The sequence below is a fragment of the Entelurus aequoreus genome, linkage group LG02 (genome assembly GCF_033978785.1).
Source record: "Entelurus aequoreus isolate RoL-2023_Sb linkage group LG02, RoL_Eaeq_v1.1, whole genome shotgun sequence".
In the NCBI taxonomy this organism is placed as follows: Eukaryota; Metazoa; Chordata; class Actinopteri; order Syngnathiformes; family Syngnathidae; genus Entelurus; species Entelurus aequoreus.
The window spans coordinates 58602334-58627314 of record NC_084732.1 but is presented as its reverse complement, the minus strand read 5'-3'; the positions used below and the strand labels follow the sequence as shown (position 1 = coordinate 58627314).

General features: G+C 41.3%; 1 protein-coding gene across 2 annotated transcripts in view; it reads right to left on the bottom strand.

Annotated features, from left to right (window-relative positions):
- Nucleotides 1-20040, bottom strand: part of LOC133636253 (lamin-L(III)-like) — a 32126-nt gene extending 12086 nt beyond the window's left edge. For both annotated transcript variants that reach the window (XM_062030071.1, XM_062030081.1), the window contains exons 1-8: nt 19424-20040; nt 17072-17228; nt 13555-13680; nt 13318-13488; nt 13120-13245; nt 10822-11042; nt 10536-10755; nt 8330-8434 (exon numbers count right to left, since the gene is read on the bottom strand). In XM_062030071.1, coding sequence (XP_061886055.1) covers nt 8330-8434; nt 10536-10755; nt 10822-11042; nt 13120-13245; nt 13318-13488; nt 13555-13680; nt 17072-17228; nt 19424-19812 — 1515 coding nt within the window. In that variant the 5' untranslated portion in view covers nt 19813-20040. The remainder of the gene's footprint in view (nt 1-8329; nt 8435-10535; nt 10756-10821; nt 11043-13119; nt 13246-13317; nt 13489-13554; nt 13681-17071; nt 17229-19423) is intronic.
- Between the last annotated feature and the right edge of the window lie 4941 nt (nt 20041-24981).

The following is a 24981-nucleotide window of genomic DNA, read 5'->3' as shown; positions in this document are numbered from 1 at the left end:
CTATCCTTACAACAATTAGAATGGTATAAGATGGACAACTAATGACCCACATTGTTCCCTCTGTCCTGCCTACGAAACCAAAAATTTAGGTCAAATGATAAAACAGGGCGTAGCTGCCGCTGATTGAACCGATACGCTAATACCACATTTTCAATTATTTCGGTTGTCTGTTAAAAACAAAGCTATTGGTTGCAATTTGGACATTCCTGCTGTAGGCTACAAGGAGCTAGCAGCTACACAACAGCTGAGCTAAAACAAAATTTAAGCATATCAAATAATTGTAGTTGCTTATTACATACACAAAGTCGCAGAGAGACAGAAGTCTGTAGAAAGTATTCAGTAACAAACGTGTCCGCATTATTAAACTTTCTACCACAGGAAACATACTGAACAAATACAGCAGTTACTGTCAGACTCTAATCCGGATTACCTTGTCTATCAGAGACATGGTTAAAACCCACAACACCTTTCGTTCTAATTAATGTCCCGGGGACAAGATTACAGAAAAGACAGATCGAGTAACAAAGGGGGGGAGGAATTATGATTTATGAAAGGGAAAACATTAAAAGTAGATCAGTTTGAGTATGTTGAAATTAAAATCACATTTTCCTCAGAAATGTATTTCAAGGTAATTGTAGTATACCGACCGACCACAGCTAAAGACATTTTTCTTGATTCATTTCAGACATCCTCAAACAGCATAGTATGAAAGAAGTAACGTCATGGGGGACGTTAATCTGGACTGGTTAAATAAAACACGTAGAAAGAAAATTAAGGATATTATAAACGGCTTCTATATGATACAAATGATAAGCAGCCCTACTAGAATTACAATTGGATGACAAAAATTAAAGAGAACATCTGTAAATACACGAATACAAAACCAGAAAGAAGAGTGTTAAAATAAAAATACCATTGGATTAATAAAACAATTTGGATTCTAATAAAGACATGAGGACTCAGCTCTCATAAGAGCAATTAAAACAGGTCTAAATACAGATCGTATGATTTAAAAGTTTGGAGGAACAAAAGTTACAATGTTTATGCGGAAGTCTAAGGCTGACTTTCACTTAGAATTAATTAAAGCTGCAAAAAGGAACAATAGAGAGTTCTGGAAAACCAGATACAAACTTACGGAAAGAGAGCAAACAAGAAACAACACTATAACATTAAATATCAATGGCGCTACTATCGCAGACAGTCTGGACATAAGTAATCATTTTAATGAACATTTCATCAGTCTGTACAAACCCTGAATAAAAATCCCTCAAAATCAGTGCAAATAATTGTCATTTATTCAGGATGGACTAATTTTAGAATTAACAAATGAAACAAAGTTAAACAAAATCTTCACTGCATTATCAGACTCACGATCTAGAGATATATGTATGGGTTGGACACTATCTTCCTAAAAACATATAAGGATTGTATTATTGCTCGTATAACAACGATTGATAAATAAATTAAACGGAAAACACTTTACCTACCACGTCGAGAAACTGCTACTATGATTAAATCCATAAAGCAGGAAATAAAGAAGAGCAGAACATGTACAGACCAATTAGCCTTCTCCACGTTATAACAAAAGGAATAGAAAATTTGAAATTAAAAGGTGGCTTTGGAGCAATCAAGGCTGCTCAGACGGTCGCTAAGATGGGCATTATGTTGACACATCAATTTAATTTATTATTACATTTATCCATGAGAGCATTTTTGTTGTAAATTTTGAGGTATGGCTGTTAAAAGCTTGGTTGTTGTTATGAATGATGACAGATGTGAACAAGAGCATGTATTGTCTTTGTGTGATGATGTAAATAAGGTGTGGTTGTATTTTATATTAAGTATGTGTCCATGAAGGGGCATTTTAGGACTTCTCTTAATCTGATTACATGCTACAGTATGATTATTTTTTGATTAATTATTGATTACTATGAATGTATATATTTATTATGATTAATTACTGTCATAATTGTATTGCTTGATTTTTGGATCCCTTTAATTTAGGTAGCCAGGGACTACAGATGGAAAGTAGCTATTTAGATATAATCTGGTACAGAACATATCTGTTTCTGAACTTAATGTTTCTGTGCATTGTCCCATCATAGATAGACTAAATTAAATACAACTATTTAGTGAATTATTGAGGCCACAATAATTCACTAGGTGTTGTAAAATATCAAAGTACTATTGCAAAAGCGAACAGTGACCTCAAACATGACCTGTCCTCCGCTCTTGCTGCACTTGACTATCAGCTGCCTTTTCTTTTTCTTGGATGTTTCTGAAACTACTAATACTACTACTATTATTACTATGACTACGACTAACACTGTCCCTGTGAGAGGGACAGAGGGGGGAGGTGAGTTTGGATTGGGTCAAGTTTGAGCGTGTTGAGGTTTTATTTAATCGATATGATCAATCCGGTACAAGGATAAAGGAACGTAATGATTTAGATTGACAATTGCAGTGGTTGGCGAAAGCAACCCCAACCTCAAAGGAGGGTGCCAATTCAGTAATTAAATGTTTTGTGAATGATCTAATATCCCAACATGGTTTCCCCAAAAAGATTAGGTCAAACAACGGCACCTATTTTGAGAAAACAGGTTAATCTTCTTCAGTCACAAGATCAGCACTTCTCAGGACCAGCAGCTTCCTAGGAAGGTGGAAAGACCATGAGACCAAAAGGGTAAGTTTGCAAAATGTAGAATTTGTGTGCCAGTTCCTCTGTGCAGATTTGAGGATAAAAGCAGCCACCCCAGATTCCCTTGCACTCGCTAAGAGGGGCACGGTCAAAGCCAATCCAAGACCATCACCCGATACCGGACTGGGAGGACCCCAAGGAGAGAAAACACCTAGCCAGCAACGATGCGTCCATCGGGACTCCAGCAGCCCTGGAAGGAGGTGTCGGGAGGGCCGAAGCGGCGAGGAGGCCTGAAGCAAGCCGAGGGCCTGGACCAAAGCCCCACGCCCCATACTCTGCCCCAGCCTTCCCCAAAGCCCCCACAGCTCCAACTCTACCTGAGTTTTCCCCAAAGCGGCCAGCGCGCACATGCCATTGCACAGTCTGCCCAATTGACTGAACCACACCCCAAGAAGAGACAGAGACAGACTGTTTGAGTGGATCTCTTTCTTCACCAGGGCAGCCGAAAGCCCAACGAGGTGTCGGCAGGCCATCAGCCTGAGGCACCACCGAGCCATCTATACGAGCACTAATCGAACATGGACTCATACGAAATTCAGTTGTGTGTTCAAAATTAATTGGTAATTAACAATATTGGTAACTACATCCATTGCAAATGCCGGGAAAAATATTTTTGCAAATGTCTTACAGTCATAAGTCTATATACATTCATCTATTTATGTTCAATGATGTTCATGATCAAAGTATTTGTTATTCCTTTACTAAATCAAAGGGTAGGCCACTAATTGTGTTCTGTGAGACAATCCACTACAGTACTCACAGGTTACTTGGCTTGTAGTGTTAGAGGCAAGTACTTAAGCAATACTTAATACTTGCAAGAAAAAGGTGCTTTACTTGGACAAAGTAATGGGTCAGGAATGTTACTCATGTTGATTGACACTAGATTCTGGAGGTCAGTGAACAAGGATGGGTGTTGAGCCCCCTCCTACTGACATTAGCAGTGCAGTCATAGGCCAGTAAACACATCAACTGTCATATTGTGATGCTGGCGGAAGACCGCACGAGTGGGACGCATCACAGACAACGATGAGTCAGAGTACAGAAAGGAGGTAGAAAATCTTGTGGATTGGTGCAAGAGCAACACCATCTGCATAAATTTAAAAAAGACCTAGGATATGGTGGTGGACTTCAAGAAAGTCAGACACGCCCCTTCCCCCGGTCCTCAAGGTTCACTTATAGCCGTTCAAAAAGTAATTTGTTCGTGAACGTCACATTGCTCGACCATGGACACCAACTTGGACTACAATGGCCACCCAAAGGAATATTTGAAGTTATAATTGTCATTTTCAGATTGCAAGTAAGTACTTACAATGCCTTAGATCAGGGACGTCAAACATGCGGCGTGTCCCTGAACAGATTTAATCTGGGCCGCGAAATTAGTTTGCAAAGTGTAAAAATGAGCTGCATTTGTAAATGAAAAAAAAAAACTGCTGTTCTAAATGTATCCACTGAATGTGGCAACAACAATTCTGTTTGGCAAGCAAATAGTATACTGGGGCCTAGTAACGGAGCAAGTATACAAGCAAGAGGTACACAGTAAAGCGGGGCTGCAGCTCCTCCTCCTTGTGCCGTTTTACGCTTCTGCTTCGAACACATCTCGCTTTGGTACCCTCATTTCCACAAAATGTTTGTCAAAAGAGAAAAGTGGACACAGAGTGCAGCGTTCCAGGGAAAATTATCATCCCATTTATTCACAGAAGTAGAGGGAATCCACATATCTTTGTGAGCAAATGTTCTCCGTAACATCAATAAAACAAAGTTACGCGCAAGGCTGATGCACAAGCACTTGAATAACATCCTAAAATTGTCTGCCACTCAAGATGTGACACGTGATAATGATGCACATGTAAAAGCTAAAATATGCTAGGTTTCAGGAGTAAACTAAATTTGTAACCTCACTTTAAAACGCTGCACGGGACACTGCTCCTTGATTTAATTCTGTGAAGATTGTCTTCTGTGGAAATTTTAAGGAAGTGAATAGTGTGTGATTTACTGTCAGTCTCTTAAGTTCATACATTTGGTATGTAGAAATTGTTCATGCTTTGCACAGCTTTTAGTTTCTATCAATACACAGTGATGTCTACAAGGCAGGGAGTAACTCAAGCCTCTTAAATAGGATCTACCGCCGTTTGTATGGTTTGTGGAATTAGTACAGGATTAATATGTGGAAATGACAAATGAGGTATTTGATATCTAGTACTATCAGTATTAGGGCTGCAAATCTTTGGGTGTCCAATGATTCCATTCAATATCGATTCTTGGGGTCACGATTCGATTCAGAATCGATTTTTTTCCGATTCAACGCGATTCTCGATTCAAAAACTATATTTTCCCGATTCAAAATGATTCTCTATTCATTCAATACATAGGATTTCAGCAGGATCTACCCCAGTCTGCTGACATGCAAGCAGAGTAGTAGATTTTTGTAAAAAGCTTTTATAATTGTAAAGGACAATGTTTTATCAGCTGATTGCAATAATGTAAATTTGTTTTAACTATTAAATGAACCAAAAATATGACTTATTTTATCTTTGTGAAAATATTGGACACAGTGTGTTGTCAAGCTTATGAGATGCAAGTGTAAGCCACTGTGACACTATTGTTTTTTTATTTTCTATAAATGTCTAATGATAATGTCAATGAGGGATTTTTAATCACTGCTATGTTTAAATTGTAACTAATATTGATACTGTTGATAATATTAATTTTTGTTTCACTACTTTTGGTTTGTTCTGTGTCGTGTTTGTGTCTCCTCTCAATTGCTCTGTTTATTGCAGTTCTGAGTGTTGCTGGGTTGGGTTTGGTTTTGGAATTGGATTGCATTGTTATGGTATTACGGTGTATTGTTTTGTTGGATTGATTAATTAAAAAAAAAAAAAAATTAGAAAAAAAACATAAAAAAAATTTAAAAATGTGATTTTTTAAAAATGAGAATCGATTCTGAATCGCACAAAGTGAGAATCGCGATTCGAATTCGAATCGATTTTTTCCCACACCCCTAATCAGTATATCAATATTTATCTAGTTTTTATTTATTATTTACTTTGTTCAATCCCAGAGAGGCCGTGACTTACAGTTAAAATGCTTCGTAGATACACTGAGACCAAGTCTATGTTCATTGTGTTCTTCATGGTGTTTTTGCAACTGCACCATTTTTTTCCTCAGAATTTTCAACTAACTTGAAGTGTTTTGTCAAGAGGATTTGTGTTATGTACATTTTTAGAGTGTTCTTGTTCCATTTTGGGCTAAGTAAAACATAAAACTGTGATGTATTTTTAAGTTGGTATGCCATTGCAGCCAATGTGTAAATGCAGCCCATGAGCTAAAATGAACTTGACACCCCCACCTTAGATAAACGTCATTGAACATACATGTGAAGTGTACATTACGTCGCTATGCCAATTAATGAATGAATAACGATCTCTACACTACACAGCGGTGAAAGCCTCAGTGTGTGCGCGCATGTGTGAATACTAGCCGGGCCTTTCCCAGAAATGACGCTTTATCGCTGGTTGTATGTTATTGTATTACTTCAGGAGCTGATTTGTCATGTTTGTTAAAGCTTCCCTTTCAGTTTGGTATCAAATGTATCGGCAAACTTAAATCAGTGATCGCAAGTGGAAAACATTTTTATTAACAATAACAAAACACCACCAGGGTTCAGATCCGGGCGGCCATTCTTCCCAATCACGCCTCTCCAGGTTTCACTGTCGTTGCCAACATGAGCGTTGAAGTCCCCCAGTAGGACAAGGGAATTACCCGGGAGAGCACTTTCCATTACTCCCTCGAGTGTATCCAAAAAGGGTGGATACTCTGAACTGCTGTTTGGTGCATAAGCACAAACAGTCATGACGCGTCCCCCCCACCCGAAGGCGGAGGGAGGCTACCCTCTTGTCCACTGGGTTAAACTCCAACGTACAGGCTCTGAGCCGGGGGGCAACAAGAATTGCCACCCCAGCCCGTTGCCTCTCACTGCGTGCAACGCCAGTGTGGAAGAGAGTCCAGCCCCTCTCGAGAGAACTGGTTCCAGAGCCCTTGCTGTGCGTCGAGGTAAGTCCGACTGTATCCGGCCGGAACTTCTCTACCTTGCGCACTAGCTCAGGCTCCTTTCCCCCCAGCGAGGTGACGTTCCACGTCCCAAGAGCTAGCTTATGTAGCCGAGGATCAGACCGCCAAGTGCCCTGCCTTCGGCTGCCGCCCAGCTCAAATTGCACCCAACCTCTATGGCCCCTGCTATGGGTGGTGAGCCCATTGGAGGGGGGACCCACGTTGCCTCTTCGGGGTGTGCCCGGCCAGGCCCCATGGGGACAGGCCCGGCCACCAGGCGCTCGCCATCGTGCCCCAACTCCGAGCCTGGCTCCAGAGGTGGGCCCCGGTGACCCGCGTCCTGGCGAGGGAAATCTGAGTCCTTGTTGATGCATTCCCATAGAAGTCTTCGAGCTGTTTACAATACGTCACGTCAAAAATATACTTTCTTGCTGGCTGCTAATAAATACTCTAGAACTACAACTGGTTCGGAACCAACAGTGTTCAGATTGTAATAATCCAAATATAATTAGCAGCAAAGTGGACAGCAGTCCTCGTTGCTCGGAGTAAGCTAGCTAGATGGTTAGCTAACTTGTGAGCTTATTTCGGTGCTCCTGATTGTCTTCCCCTCCTGCAACTCAGTGCAGCATTTAAGCAAAAGGGAACAGCGAGTACCGGCGGCTGAACAAAATTTGTTCAGGTTGTATTTTTTATTGATATTTAATTTCAAAAACGCAGAAGTGATATTTTGACGCGAAAATTGATGTTTAAAAATGCGGGTTTTCACGGAAATTTCACATGCCAGGATGTGAAAAAACAAAAAGGTCAGTGACCCCTACTCTTAATAAATAGGTTATCAAACACTTTGGCAATAGTTTTATAAAGCTATGTAATAATGAAGTACAGCACCTTGGGGAGTGGACTTTGAGGGCATCTCCAAGTTGCTTCTCCCTCAAACACATTGGCAGTTTTTCCAAAATTGTATGGATAATTGTTATATTTTAACGTCCTTGGCTGGCGTTTTCAACTAATTCCACTTTAGTTTATGAAGCAGACTAGCAGTGCTGCACAGCAACTGCCCTTCACCAAGTCGACTACACGTCATGTTTTTGATTTTTCTTTATTCCAATGAATATCATCCAATTCTTCCCAGCACTTTTCTTCTCACTGTATATTTTTTTTATTTTTAAGTCTCACTATCTTGACTACCACTAGATCAGGGGTGTCAAAGTACATTTGCAAGCAGCAGTAAACAACTGCATTGACCAATGACAATCTAATAACACAAAACAATAAAACCACAAAATAGAAATGGATATTGCCAATACCGTTTTATGCATAAATGTATAATATGTTTAGCATATCAGAGATGCCGACAGGACTGCAAGTTGGGAAAAAAAAGTTAGGCGCATCTCCAAAACTCTTTACTAGATTTGTCTACAATTGCCTTTTTAGTATCAGTCGACGACTCGCATGGTTGTAAGTTTGAATTGATTTTCTCCAGAAGATAGTCTAACTTAGCATGATATCGGTGCCAAATTGTGAAATTAATGCTCGCTAGACTGTTATAAAAGTATTGTTAAGTGTATTCAGTGAAATACTCACAGTTAGCGTCTGCCCGCCAGCCAGGGTGCAGGAGGAGGGCAGGTGGAAAGAGATATCAGAGTCACAATATAGCCTACGAACAATCCAGCCTCCAAGCGACTGATTCTGGAAGGGTTAGAAAAAATTAACATATATTTAAAAACTGCATAAAAACTATACAGCATGTCCAGTTTTGTAGAGTAGCAACTGGAAGACATGTTTGCAACTGACTGACTCACGACTGACAGTAGGTGTGTGCAAGGTACAGCGCATGGGACATGTTTGGCCCGCAGCTCGTTATTTGCCTATCGGCACACTTAATTTTTGGGGGTTTTTTTACGAATGAAATTTTGGAAAGGGGTGTTGGGCAGCATATAGCAGAGCCGTGTATAGAGAGAGTATGGCCAACTCTGTTTCAAAGTTGGGAGCAAACATGGCGCCCTGTAATCAGGAGAGGGGCTTTTGACAAATCATTTAGATCCTCTGTCCATACTCTGATTGGTCAAAAGCCCCTCGTGACTACAGGGCGCCGTGTTTGCGACCAACTTTGAAATCGAGTTGGCCATACTCTCTACATGGCTCTGGCTTGTAGGGTTTCACTTGCATCTAAGGGAACAGATTTAAAAAGCCAGCTGTGAAATGTAACTGTGGAGCAAAATTGACCACAAGAAAGTGTGTTAAATGTAGAATAAAATCATAACTTATTTTTGTTTGTGGAAACAAATTTAACAGTTACAATCTCATGCATGCAAAGTCATAAAAAACAAAATACAGTCTACTTGTACAGTCATAAACTTTGTAATAGAATTAGTGATGGATGAAATGGCCTAAAATCTATATCACAATATACAGGTAGCCTCCTGCGATAACGAGAACACACACGCACACACGGCTCAAATTTAACCACGGCAATTTGCCGTAATGCCCTAAAAAATGTACCAGCTTCTACGGCAAGAAGATGCCGTGACCACCCTTGACTTTTTACTTGTTAATGGACTAGGGATGTAACGGTAAACGGTATGATAATTCACGATAAAATTCCCAACGGTTAGTAATACCGTCTATTTTTTTAATTACCAAAAACACATCATTTATTAATGCATTTTAAGCAACACAAAGTCAGTCGCGTGCGCGCTAGCGTTTTTTGGTTAGATAATCATGGCGGACAAACTACACAGACTTTGCTCCGGAGATTTCCCCTCTGAGTAAACCGAGCCAAGCGCTTGGTGTAACATAATTTCCTTTCACTTCCCAGCGTGCGTTTAAGAGCGCACTGCTGATGGCGAGAGGTGTGGACAATATTGGAGACAAATGCACTTGTCCCCACACTAAAAGTATACCACGAAGGAGAAAACTAATGTTGCTTTTAAATTCTCAATAGTGTCCATCAGCTGCTGTGACAGAGTTAATGACGTGAGGAAACATGCAACAGGCGATGTGTCAGGAATGTTGTCACAACTTGTTTATAAAGTCTTTAGTTTGTTTACTGGGATGCTCATTCATCCTTTAACTACAAACTTTAACAGTGTTCAAATAACAATACTATCTAAAATGTTTTGTCATCTCATCAAATTGAACGCAGGCTGTGAAGTTTGTGTATTAGATGTGTAAGGTATACCTCCTGTTAATTTTTGTTGGCCAAACTGTTGTACTGAACCACTAGGAGGCGTTGGAGAAGAACAAAGCTTGTTTATTAGACCATCTTCATTAGCCGAACTGCTTTGAGTTTTATATTGAAATCAAAAAGTAAACACTGTTTTTTTTTACATTACTTGGGTTGTTTGAGCAAGTCCCCCGTTGTTATTTAGTTATAGTCCAAAGTTGTAGTTGATAAGTTCCTTATTTTTCTCTATCGTCTTGTTGTGAGGCTGACCGGCTCGTAAATGCGCATGCATACAAATCTGTCAGTGGACTCCATATAGAAGCGCTAAAATTTACAACATGGCTGACGGGGAGAAGACGCAGTCGAAAAGGGCTTGTCCTGGAGGATTGCTTCGGCACGTAAATAAGACCGACTACAAAATGGTGCATTCTGAAAAGAGTCTTCAAGCCACTTTCTGCCTATCTGTAAAACTAAATCCATGCAAAACGTAGACCAACGCATCACACTGAACAAGGTTAAATATCGCAACATATCACTATATCATAATAGTGTATTGCATGACTCAAGCATCGCGATACATATCGTGGAATCATTGCCAATATTCAGCCATACTATTCTCCATACCGTCTCTGAAATGTTCTTCAGTCGAACATATTTCCCGTCGACATCCACATCCGCGACACTAACAGCACCAAGCTCCGTCGAATGACTGCACATTTTATATGCGGGCGAGCTGCCAGCGGATCCGTCATGTTTCCTCTTCTTGCCTCTGGGTCTGCGGCCACTGTGTTCATGCGTTCGAGGTATGGCTGCATGCTGGGAGGGGCTGGGCGAGAGCTGCAATCTGGCACACAAAAACAAAAACTCAGGTCCGATGCTCCATTAAACTAAGTAAAGATTGATCCAATACCTCTGTTCTTCTACCTCCAACATCTTCCTGTAAGCATTGATCTCCATATCCAGAGCTAGTTTTACATCCAGCAGGTTCTCATAGTCCTCCAGCTGACTGTACATCTGACTCCTCAGACTCAGCAGTTCCTGCTCCTTCTGACTCAGCTTTTGCTGCCAAACCTCCCGCTCTTTGTCCAGAGTCTCCTCCAACTCCTGGAAGCGACTCTCTAAAGCCATTTTCTGACAGAAGAACAGAAATAAATGGAATGAAAAATCAGATTATTAAAAGATCTCTGTTAGCTTATTTTCTACATGTATCCATTTAAGTGCTTGTGGATTTGTTTCCTGTTTTTCTAAGATCAGAGACGTATGGCATGTGTACAGCATGTGGTCACGCAGTTACCGTAGCAACACAAAAGCTGCCCAGTGCTGTTCATGGGGTTTAAAAGACAGGAGATTTAAAAACATGCCAATTATGTTATTGTGTTTCTAAAGAGGCCAAAACATGCTTGGCTGAATGACCATGAAAATGTGGGTCACAGGTTCACACCAGTTGAGAACCCAATCATGCAACAAAGTACCATGAATATGCAATAACGTACAGCTAGTACTATGTTTCATGGTTATGTACACACTTCTACAAATTATTAATACTGTACAAAAATAAAAATAAAAACTAGTGATACTATACTGAAAAAGGACAAAGTCACTTTTTTCTCTCAATGTTTTCAAAGCATGAAGCAGACTTCTGATGGCAGCATGTCAGAAAAGGAAAGTAAAAGTGAAATTAGACATGGTAAAATGTATGGGATAAGTGACCAATTCTTAGACGCATCACGAATGGGACATGGACGATTCTAAACATCTAAATATTGAATTAAGTACAGTAGTACTTTGGGATACAAGTGCCCCAGCCTACAAGTTTTAGGAGGTACAAGCTGTCTCTTGGCTCATTGCTTTCGGTTATGAACAACAATTTGGGTTAATAGCCTCATCACCACTACTTAGTGTGTAAGTTCCGACCAAAACATCAAGTCTTACTCTCTGGCATTAGCTTATATAGCTAAAGCTATAGCGTAATTATGTGTTTATAGACATTGAAAATAAAAAAAAGTGAATGTGAAGAAGAATGCTGAGAACAAGAGATGGATGATATGCATTGAATTCAAGGAAATCATCAAAAACATGACCGAGGGGTAGCTGACTTGGTAAAACAGTACGAGTGCAGCACTGCGAGTCTGCACCATACTGTAGCAGATTGAGTCGATGAGTCAAGGACATCAAAATATCCTGTCCGGCGGATATGTATCAATCAAAATATGGAGAAGCATTTGAAGATAAGGTAGAATTCCACTCTCCAAGTTAAATGCTGTACATTACATTACTTCATAAGAGTACCGTAATTGCTGGTATTACATTCTAGTCTATCATTTTTCATACAATATTTATTATCTTAGTCGTTTTTCTATTAAAAATGCACGTTACAATTGAGGCGTTTTGGGGTGGGAGGTCAATGCCTGATTAAATTGATTTCAATTCATTTAATTGGGAACATTGATTTGAGATACAAGCACAGTGGTATCTTAACTTACGAGTACCCCAACTTACAAGTATTTTAAAGATACAAACTGTCTCTCTGCTTTTTGTTATGCTTTAAATTGAGAGCATAAATTTGGGTTAGGAACCTCCCCACCGCTTGTTGGCGTAGTAAATGTGAAAATTAACTCTAAGATCCGCCCCAAAATATCCGGTCCCACTCGCCAGTTACACACAGCCAGAGATCTACAGTACATAACCCTGCCCTCCAACCAACGGAACAAAGAAAGTGAGTGCAAAAGAGACCAGAGAAAAAAAACGGACGACACCCAGCAAACCAACCCATCAAAAACATGACCCTTGATATAGCAGACAAACAAGACAGACTAAGCGTAGAACCACACCCAAGCAGGAGCCAGCCTCCACACCAGCGATGGAGACCAGTACATCTAAAAAAGAAAAATGAAAGTATGGAGAAGCTGCTGATGGTGTGCCCGACATGTTTTAGTTTGTTGTTGACATTAGTTGCTTGGTCAGTTGCTTGGTCAGTCCAAATCGCTAAAACGGCACGCTACCAGCAAGAAGGATAAAGATGGTATCTGAACATGTGAAATAACTTTCTCTTATCAAACAACACCGCTTTCAGATTGCAAAACAGGGAATATAGGCATTTTTCCTGATTACAGTAAAACTCGACATACATCACAGTCAAAGGAACATAACTCATAGTAGACACAGGACCTACTGTACACAGTATGTATGAGTACATTACTTCATTCACCTCTTTCTGGTATTGACGAAATTGGGAGCTGAGTGTCTCCACTCTTAGTTTGGTGGTTTCCAGTTCCTCTTTGGTAGCTGATGCAACATTGTTATTGTCTAGCGCCGCCTGCTGGGCATTCTCGAGCTAGAATTAAAAATGTCAGGTAAGTTTAACCATGGACAAAAAAACAAATATGATAGAATTATAAGTGTATACTCTTGAGCTGAAGGTCCTGTCCAACTCCTCTTTGTATTGCTGCAGCTGATACTCGTGGTCACGTCTAAGCTGATGCATGGCTTCCGCCAGCTTTGTCTCAAACTCTATCCGTCTCCCCGAGTCCACCTCCACTAAGCGGCTGTCATGTCGACTACGTACCTCCAACATTTCCTAAACAGAGGTAAATAGCTTTTAAAATTGAGTTTCAAGGTTTCATGTAGGTGTCTCGTGTGTTACCTGCTCGCTGATATTCCTGTGAAGCTCAAGCTGTTCTTTAAGTGTCTGAACCTGGTTCTCCATGTCCACCCTCCTCAAGATCTCAGAGCCCAGGTGGCTCTTGGCATCAGCAAGCTCACCCTCCAGCTGGAGCAAAAGGAATCACTACTTTTATCAACAGTGACATTTACAATGGGAAAAATAAGTATTTGATATCGTAAATTCACTACCGTGTAAAGATAGCAACAGTACATCTTATTTTATGGTAGCTAAATTGCAACTGTCTGCCACAAATAAATTTGGACCACCAAAAATAGATTTTGTACTTTGTGTTAGTAACGATTAATGGTATTAATGGTAGACCACGATAAAACTCCGGAGGTTAGTATTAAGGTATTGAATTAAAATCATTGTAAAACCGTGATTTATAATCACACTACAATAAAGTCACAAACCAGGGATACTGCTCATTTTACTGGAGAAGCAAGCTAGCACACTAATGGCTAATGAGCTAGCTTAAATGCTAAAATGAATACAAGAGAAACAAATTTTTTCCATAAATAAATTATATAGCCCAATTTAAACCTGGAAGGCTCATCAGAAAGCACATACTTGTAATTATAAGCATTGTGATTTACATGATAACACTGGTTTTGAGGTATTCAATCTTTTGTTTCTCCATTAAAATTGCCATGTTTTTAAAATTGCTCGCCATACGACCTAGCGAACGTGGCTGTAGCTAGTAAACTACAATGTCAAACTAGCAGCAATCGTACTTCAGTACAATCTAGATTTCATGAATGAGTAGCTAATCTAGTGTGAAACACTGTTTTACATTACGATTTATGTTATGATTTATCATGTTTTACAGAATGATCAAGATTTCAATATTGATGAAAATGATTGTGATTAGTATTTTGGCCATAATTGTGCAGCCCCGTGGGACACACGTACAATCTACACCGGAATAGGAAACCTATGGCTCGCGAGCCAGATGTGGATCATTTGATGACTGCATCTGGCTCGCAGAATAATTTTAGAGCCATAAAACATTCTCATGCATTTTAATCCATCCAATCATTCTTTGCCACTTCAGTTCAGGCCAGGGTTTTCAGTTCAGTTTGTTTATTTCGAACATGCATACGATACTGTGTAATGCATCACATAGTTCCAGTTGTTTCATTACAGCATGTTCAAAAAGGAATAGTAAGAAGCACAGCTAATTTAATCCTACCCCTTTTCATTTAAACGTTTTATCCCATTTCCGTGTTCTCTGTAACAGAGAACAAGGAACTACCCACAAGCATAGTCGCTGATCTACATTTCTGCCAGTGGGTGCTCGGGACGGGCGGTAAATCTGACGCTACTTTTCTGAGTCTACACTAAGCCGGATAACCCCTTAAACGAATAATTGTTTAGCCTAAGCCCCGTTTCAGCCACACTAAACTATCGTTTAACATCCCCCTCCTCAGACTATTTTTTACACGTAGTTTATTTCTTGAATCTCAGGCTCTTAGCTTTGTATGGACTCATTGATCGTTTACAAAGTGAGTTCGGAGAGGAAGTGACGCCCGAAAGACCGCGCCCCACACAGGAAGTGACGACAGAAAGAACGCGCCACAGCCAGCTTCGGAATAAAGCGGTTTCGTAACTCGGAAGTAACCACTGGAAATATGGAGGCGAGTCAACCAGGCTTGCCATGTTTCGCCTTTCATCTGTACAGACACTTGTGGAAATCACACATGAAAACCTTAAGAGAAAGCGATTACAGCTATTTTGGATACAACACTTCTCAGACGGCAAGAAAACTTTCGAATGTCGAGGTCAGCTGTGATTCTACTTACCGAAAAACTTTGTCCATTTGTCGAAGGAGAGTCAATGAGAATGCGGGTTCCCGTGGATGTGATAAAAAAAAAAGGTAGCGTGTGCTTTGTATTACCTGGCCGTCAAGGGAAGACTACGGAAAACGGTGAATGCTTTTGGACTGGCAAAGCAGACTATCAGTTATTGTCCGCCATGTATGTCACAGACTCAACGTCTAGGTCCAGAGTATATAAAGTCACCAAAAACGAATAAACAATGAAGGTGAAGGAAAAAGAGTGAGAAGTGTCCTGACCAGATATCTAGATCTCGAGATTGATTGTTGTACCATGTTCTTTGTCACATTTTGTACTTTCACGTGTCCAATAAAGTTTGATTAATTTATGATGGCTCCGGTGTGATTCACTACAATAGGGCCCTACAGCACACTGGATTCCAGTTAATTGAAATACCACAAAACTGTATATTGTTCAGATAAGTTACATTTAAGAACTTGCACACAAAGCAACACTGGAGGTGACTATGATGTGCCCATTTTCCACACATGCGTATTAGGTCGCGTTGCGCCGGCTGACGGAGGGGGTATTAAACAACCATTGTGTGTGTGTGGACAAGGATAAGGTTAGGTGGGATTTACCCTGGATGACCTTAGCCGGCTTCATGTAGAAGGGGCCTGAGCATGCGCAGTTTTTGCTTGGTGGTGTGAAAGAATTTGCCATCAATCCGACATGGGTGCTGGCATGGTCCATGGTGCCCGAGCACCCACGGGATTGGCGCCTATGCCCGCAAGGTTTGAGCCAATCACAGCTATACTGTACATGTTGAGGTCAAGTAGTAAACGCCCTGCCTTTTAATAAAATATTCAGCTCGATATTCTGTGGATAAAAAACTTTTAAAAAGAAGATGGCGAAAAGAAAAACAAATTACAAGTAGCATAGATTTTGGGACGAATGGACCAAGGAATTAGCTGTTGTGGAGAGCAGGTTCTGCGGTGTGTCTAATATGCAATGGTAACATTTCCTCAATGAAACGCTCAAATGTAAAGCGGCACGTCAACACACGCCACGCTACATTTGCATCGAACTATATTCTGCAGGGGAAAGCAGGAATAAAGCACACAGATGTCTGCATTACTGGTTACTTTCAGTACATGAATGTTATTACTGAATAAATAATTTAAACTCATTATACTCTAAATTTGTATTAACAATGCCCACATTTACTTGTTTCCGGTGTTGAAAAATATATGGCTATCAGTGTCACAGAAACACACTTCAAAATATTTGGCTTTCTCAGCCAAAAAGGTTCTCAATCCCTGGTCTGCACACTACCTATAGTGAATCGAGGCAAATATGTCCGGAAAAGTTTGACCTCTACAGCAGTGGTCTCCAACCTTTTTGTAACTGCGGACCGGTCAACGCTTGAAAATTTGTCCCACGGACCGGGGGGAGGAGGGTTTTGTCATAAAAAAAATACAATCATGTGTGCTTACGGACTGTATCCCTGCAGACTGTATCACTGTAAGTGTATCTTGTGTTTTTTTATGTTAACTTAATTTTTTTTTTAAATCTAATTAAAAAAAATATTCTTTTTTTTTTTCTTGTGCGGCCAATCGATCCACGGACTGGTACCGGGCCGCGGCCTGTTGGTTGGGGACCACTGCTCTACAGGGCAGTGTAAATACAATTGAGCTGGAACAAGTGCTTTTCGATCTTACATGCTCCAACTGGCTGTGGACATCAGTCAGGTTGTCTTTGAGTCTGCTACTCTCCGATAGCAGCTTTGTGTTCTCGGCATCCTTTGCATTCAGCGCTGCTTCAACCCTTCTCCATTGAGTCAGTGCATTCGCCAGATCGTTCTCCTTTTTCTGGTTTCTGAGTAGGAGAAAGTAATTGGAACGCACAGTTAGGATTAATTTCATGAATACAATTAAAGGGCGTGCATCTTCACTTTCTTGGTAGGAATACATCATTTATGTTACTACCTGCAAGTGCAGTGCCTTCAGGTGTTTCAAAATAGCTACCTGAGCCTTCTCAAATAAACCCCATGCATGCAGTTTAGGGAGAACTCTCTTACATGAAAAAATGGTGGTGCAACCAGCTAAACTTAAGTGTGCCGTCAGTATAACCAGAAAGCAATTGCTGTCGAAATTGCATGATAAGGCGACACCATTTACAACTGCAGTTACACCTTAAGTCCACCAGATGGCAACAAAGACAGGTATAAAACTCCTGTTGATAACCACAAACTATTTGTTGATTTGAAAAAAAAAGAAAACTTGATGAAAAAGCATCTCGAAGAGAAAACTGCAATAATATAAACTCCCTGAGATACTTTATATAATAGCTATTCAGAGCCCACCGATGGGCAAATAAGGGACAACAAAGTCATGCTACTGAAGAATATTAAAGTGTTTTATTGTTCACATCAAATAAACTAAACACTGGGAAAAAAACATTAGATTGTAGAAAAATCCTTACAAAAACAAGAGGTATTCCGATCAACATATTTGGCCGTATTCGATTTGTTTGCCTCTTTTTAAGACCGATTTCGAGCCCCAATCTGATACTTTGACAACAGATAAAAGAACTGAAAATGTTTTACAGCAAGTAAACACATTTAAAAAAAAAAAGTTATCTTATTAAATTTAGAATTTGCTACTATTGTTGTAAATCAGATTTATTACATTTGTGTTTTTGAATGCCACATTTTTATTTTTTTTAACAACATAAGGTAACTCGTGCACAATAACCTAACTATTATTGGCTCCTATTTAAATCATTTGGGTTTTCCCTTTCAAAGCTTTTCTGAAAATACTTACTCCCCGAGTTTGCAGACAGCAACAAAAAACACCCCATAAATATTTTGTCATAACCAAAAAAAAAAAAGAATCTAATTACTTCAGTATCGTTTAAACAGTGGTACCATACTGGGTATTAATAGTATCAACAATTGGATCAATCACCCCTATTTTACATTGAAGCTTTAGGGGTTACCTTCTTGTGTCATCCGGCTTGGGGTGTGTGTGGGCGTGTAGCATGCTTAGCCATTCATTTTTCTCTAATCCTCCAGGCCAGGGGACATACTTGGAAGAAACTTTGTGGCGAGAATTAGCATCTCAGAACATCTATCTACTCAACATGCCTGTTAAAACTCAATCTCAAATTCATGCACACACCTACTGCATGTGTGTAACAAAGAATATGAACATTTTATTGTGTCTACATGCAAAGACATGCACCTGGGGATAGGTTGATTGGCAACACTAAATTGGCCCTAGTGTGTGAATGTGGGTGTGAATGTTGTCTCTGTGTTGGCCCTGTGATGAGGTGGCGACTTGTCCAGGGTGTACCCCGCCTTCCGCCTGAATGCAGCTGGGATAGGCTCCAGCACCCCCAGCGACCCCGAAAGGGACAAGCGATAGAAAATGGATAGATGGATGAGCATGCATCACTTTTAACAGAATGTTTAGCCATGTAAACACTGGGACACAGTTGTGGCAAAGATCAGCCGATCAGTTTAAAAAAGTCAAACATCAGCTTTGATCCAATACATGATCATGACATCTCTACTAAAAACAGTTACCCATAAGACTGCAATTGGATTGTGGATTTGCAAAAAGGTAATAAAAAGAACAAGTGTTAACTAAAAATTAACACGCTGTCACGCTATCCTTTTCTGCCACTTGAAAAGAAAATCTAGTGGGGTCTGACACTCAAATACAGCAACAATGTTGCTGAATTCCAAATCCACTAATCTCTCCTGCTGTCTTGTGGACTGGCAGACAGAGCGTTATTTTTTTTTAAATATTTCAAACGGTTTAATTTAATTCATGGAAGGCCACCACAAGTAAATTAAAATTAAATAAGAATATGCAACAGTGATACATTGAAAGATCATACATTGGTCATGCAAGTTGAAAAACAAATGAGCTTATACAATAAATGTAATATTTTTGTAATTTAATCCCTACCCTTCATTTAACATACAACGTTTTATATATTAGTTGATGATTAAAATATAGCATGTGCACAAAGAAGGTTATCTGAGAAGGCCTGATTGTCGCTACCTTGATTGTAGTTTTCTGTATTCGTCAGAGATGTTGCTAAAGTCGATCTGAAGCCGGGCCCTCTCTGCTGCGAGCCCGTCCAGAGACTTCCGGACATCGCCGAGCTCCTCCTCGTACAGCCGCCTCACGGTGCCCATCTCCCGGCTCTTGGACTCGTCCTTCTCCTCCAGCTGCAGCAGCATTGACGACCTCTCGCTCTCCAGCTTCTGCACCCGCTGGATGTAGTTGGCCAGGCGGTCATTGAGGTGGCGGAGGTCGTCTTTCTCCTGGACGCGGATCCTGCAGGTGGGGCTGGTGCTGGACGCAGAGAGGCCGGCGGCGCCGCGGCGGCTGGAGGATCGACTGGCGCGGCCACTGGAGGCTGCAGGGGTGGAGGTGGCGGAGGCCATAGTACAGAGCTGCAGGACACTTGTAATCGACTCTTTAAAAATAGGCTCTTGATTTGTTCAATAATGCATAGTTTTTTTAAAGAGCACTATACGACAGTAGCACTAATTCTTACTCAATAGCTAAAACGGGTTGTGGACAGTCAGGGTGCGTTCCTGTCTTCGTAGGGACGCATTCACACACCGGTGGTTGTCACCACAGCTGAAATAAATCACAGATGACGACTTGAATGTCATCAGGTCAAGAGGCGGGATGAACGTGGTAGCACATTTCCGGATGGGGATTTTCACAATAAACCGAACTGACAGTCTAATTCAACTACTGTATGAAATTCCACCCATGCATCAATTTTCTACCGCTTGATTGTAATATAATAGTATATCATTAACACACTCAACGTGTATATCAAACACCTTTATCATGTTGATGTTACCTAAAAAGCTGTCTGTTTTTTCTGAACAAACATTAATCAACAATATATTTTTGAGTGTTTTATGTTTTTCCTGCAGAGTCAAAGTCCACCACACTACTTGTATAAACTTTACATTTATACATTCGCCACACGAATACAACTTGTATTAACATTATACATGTAAACTAACACTATGCGTATACACTGTACATACAGACATGCACAACACTAACGCTACTTGTATAAACTGCCCCAAATGTCTTGCCAGACACTTATCAGGGATTTTGATTTATTCTACGCTACAAATGATTCATTGCGTTAAAATTTTTAATCGTATTAGTAATGGTGATGAATTAATCTGCATCATTTTAACAGCCCTAAATATAATACAATATAAATAATAATAAATAAATAAAAGGCTGAATATACATTTGAGTGTTCTGTTTGGATGTCGTTATTAAAATATTTAGGTAAGTCTGAGTTCGCTTGCACCAGTGGTGTCCAAAGCCTAGGACACCACTTTGTATAGCCACCCTTTTTCCACTCTGCCGCTGAGTACTGCACACCTGCTTGGTGTCGTAGTGCTCACACTCGTCTCATAGATAAGGCGATTAACAACGCTTTGCGTTTAGTGACTGGATGCCTCTGTCCCACACCAACGGACAATCTTTCAATCTTAGCAGGTATTCAACCATCTGAGCTTTGTCGCAAGAGAGCCACACTGTCTCTAGCACGCCGAGCACTGGAGCCTGGGCACCTTCTTCATGACCGGCTTCCGTCTCCTCCTCTTAGAGGACACCGGCAGCTTAAATCGAGACACCCATTTGTCCCTGCTGCATTGGAATTCCTAAATGACTTAAACCAGTCAAACGGCAGTGCAGCAAACTGGGCAGACTACAAATGGAACATGGAATGGCGGGAAAACTCTTCCAGACTCCATGATTACATCCCTGAGGTCAGTACATCACCACCGGGAATATGGTTTCCCAGGCCTGCTTGGGTCAGGCTTATAAAACTGTGTCTCGATTTGGTTGTTGGGGCCCTTGAGGCCAATCAGTTGTCTTGAAATTCCTCACGAGTCCAGTGAGAGAAGTTGTATATGGTGGATGAGTGACAACCCCTGACAAGCACCCAGAGGACGGCACAACATTGGGCGCAAAGGACTGCGCGGCAGAATGCGAGGGCAGGTCCAGGCCATCAAGCCAACCGACACGACAAGAAACTAAAACAAAGCCGCCAAGTCCGCCAGCCCCGACAACCACAACGCACACGCGCCACCACAAACCACAACAGCGGCCACACCCTTGCACCGGACCCAACAGCCACGGGCGCTCGCACCCTAGCCAGAGAGAAGCAAAAACAATGGCTGCAAAACCCCCGACAACCACCACCATCAGATCAAATCAAAATGACCAAAAAACCGCGACTGACAACCACACTCCAAAAAGACCATGGAGACTAGCCAGCGCCAGACCGCTCAAACGGCAACACGTAAACAGGAGACATCAACACCACTCCCCACTAAGAAACTCCACTCCCAAATCCTAACCTGCACAAACACACCACCACCCAAACAACCGAGACACAGCACCCACAGCGTGAAGTCGGAACAGACGGACAAGTACCCCGCCCAACAAGCGAGGCCACATAAATCGGAAGCAAAACAACTAAACATGCAAACCTCATCCATAAAAAATAAAAATATAAAAAACAGCCCCAAAACTAAATTGTCCCTAGTGTGTGAATGTGAGTGTGAATGTTGTCTGTCTATCTGTGTTGGCCCTGAGATGAGGTGGCAACTTGTCCAGGGTGTAGCCCGCCTTCCGCCTGAATGCAGCTGAGATAGGCTCCAGCCCCCTGTGACCCTGAGAGGGACAAGGGGTAGAAAAGGGCTGACTGGATGGATGGATTGAACACATACAAACACACAAATAAAAACATCATGCCTCATTAAGCCAGAACAACACCCGATAACCCCTGAGCCAAGAGAGTCTACCAAGTGACTACCATGAGCAGACTCTTTTTCCTGAGGAAGCTTAGGTCATTCAATGTGTGCAGCAAGCTGTTGGAGATATTTTATCAGTCTGTTGTGGCCAGTGCACTGTACTTTGCAGTGGTTTGTTGGGGGAGCAACACCAGCAAAAGGGACTCAAACCGGATTGATAATCTGATCCGGAAAGCCGGCCAAACTATTGGCACGCAATTGGAGGCGTTTGTGTCAGTGAGGGACAGGAGGTCACTGGACAAACTGCTGGCCATCATGGACAATCCTGCCCATCCACTCCACCTGACAATTAAGGGACAGTGGAGTTCATACTCCAACAGGCTCCTTCAACTTCCTTCCCGCACTGTGCGATTCAAGAACTCCTTCATTCCACACTCCATCCAGCTGTATAATCACTCGCCATACAGCAATAGATGACATCTGCCTATTACCTGACACCTGACATGTTAGCTACTTCTCTTTGTTTATAATGTCTATTTTCTATTTCCTGCTGGACCTACTCTCTATTTTATGCTGCTGCTGTCATATAGACTGTATATACTGTAATATTGTACATGGTCATTGGTTTATATTGTATATATGTTATAGACATAATATAATATATCTGTATATAAATTACTCTGTACACATATTATGTATATATTCGTATATATGTTAGATTTTTTTTTTTTTTATAGCTATATTAGTCTATTTATACCTGCATTGTCCTTTCCATCATTGTAACTGAGCTACTGTGTTGAACAATTTCCCTTGTGGATCATTAAAGTTTGTCTAAGTCTAAGTCTAAGTCTAAGTGGCCACTCAACCCAGTCATCCATCCATCCATCCGGTATAGCTCGGTTGGTAGAGTGGCCGTGCCAGCAACTTGAGGGTTGCAGGTTCGATCCCCGCTTCCGCCATCCTAGTCACTGCCGTTGTGTCCTTGGGCAAGACACTTTACCCACCTGCTCCCAGTGCCACCCACACTGGTTTAAATGTAACTTAGATATTGGGTTTCACTATGTAAAGCGCTTTGAGTCACTAGAGAAAAAGCGCTATATAAATATAATTCACTTCACTTCACATTTCCTACCGCTTGTCCCTCTTGGGGTCGCAGAGGGTGCTGGAGCCAATCCCAGCTGCACTCGTACAAAACAAAAACAAAAACAAAAATAAATACAAAATAAATAAATAAAATGAAATAAAATAAAATACAATAATTTAACAAAAACAAAAAAAACAGACTTGCTAAAAGACCCCAACCTGTGTACAACCATCCCCTGAGTACACCAAACAACACCACATTCACAATGACAACAGCGGCCATCATGGACACACGACTACAGCCAGCCATTTCACTCATTGCCGGCCGCGCCTACCTGAGGGTAAGACTCTGCCCACAGACAGAGCACGCCTCACCCTCACACCCTCATTGAAGTCCCCGCACGAGATTGGCAGGCCACGAAAACCGCAGTCCCCTGAGCCTGTGCTGGTCAAGGAGGCATTGAGGGGCACGCCGCACCTCCGACCCCATCCCACCTGTACATGTGTTGTGGGAGCGTATAAGGCCTCCAGAGTGTCTACTGTGTAGGTAAAATCAGGAGGTCAGCCGTTACAGCCGACCCCCAGTCCCTATTGATGTGTGTGCTCTAGCGTGAGGGAGATATGTATGCGGGTGGGGACTAATGATGCAAGGCCTTGGTGGGTCCCAACCATGCTGAGTCCCCCAAACCATAAGTGTCTATAACATCCAGTTAAAATTGAGGGATGGATTAGAACATTTATCCTACTTTCAAGATGGCGTCATGTGAAGAAATTCATGAGCTGAACAGGTTTTGGTTGGAATTTTTTGAAGGAATTGAGGAACTTTGAAAAATGTCCCATTCATTTCAATGGGAATGGTAACTGTGTTGGCCTGAGTAAGTGGAATGTTCTGATGGTGTAATGGTGGGAATTGGTTGAAAAATGTGGATGGCGAAACTGAAAGAGCAAAGGGTGGAAACTGGGCTTTGGAAAAAAAAATTAAAGGCCTACTGAAACCCACTACTACCGACCACGCAGTCTGATAGTTTATATATCAATGATGAAATCTTAACATTGCAACACATGCCAATACGGCCGGGTTAACTTATAAAGTGCAATTTTAAATTTCCCGCTAAACTTCCGGTTGAAAACTTCTTTGGATGATGACGTATGCGCGTGATGTAGCCAGTGAAACAGAAGTATCGGTACCCCATTGAAAACAATACAAAATAGCTCTGTTTTCATCTCATAATTCCACAGTATTCTGGACATCTGCGTTGGTGAATCTTTTGCAATTTGTTTAATGAACAATGGAGACTGCAAAAAAGAAAGTTGTAGGTGGGATCAGTGTATTAGCGGCTGGCTGTAGCAACACAACCAGGAGGACTTACTTGGATAGCAGACGCGCTAGCCGACGCTAGCCGCCAACCGCACGGATGATCGGGTGAAGTCCTTCGTCGCGCCGTCGATCGCTGGAACGCAGGTGAGCACGGGTGTTGATGAGCAGATGAGGGCTGGCTGGCGTAGGTGGATAGCTAATGTTTTTAGCATAGCTCTGTGAGGTCCGGTTGCTAAGTTAGCTTCAATGGCGTCGTTAGCAACAGCATTGTTAAGCTTTGCCAGGCTGAGAATTATTAACCGTGTAGTTACACGTACATGGTTTAATAGTGTTGTTGATCTTCTGTCTATCCTTCCAGTCAGGGATTTATTCATTTTGTTTCTATCTGCATTTGAGCCAGATGCTATCACGTT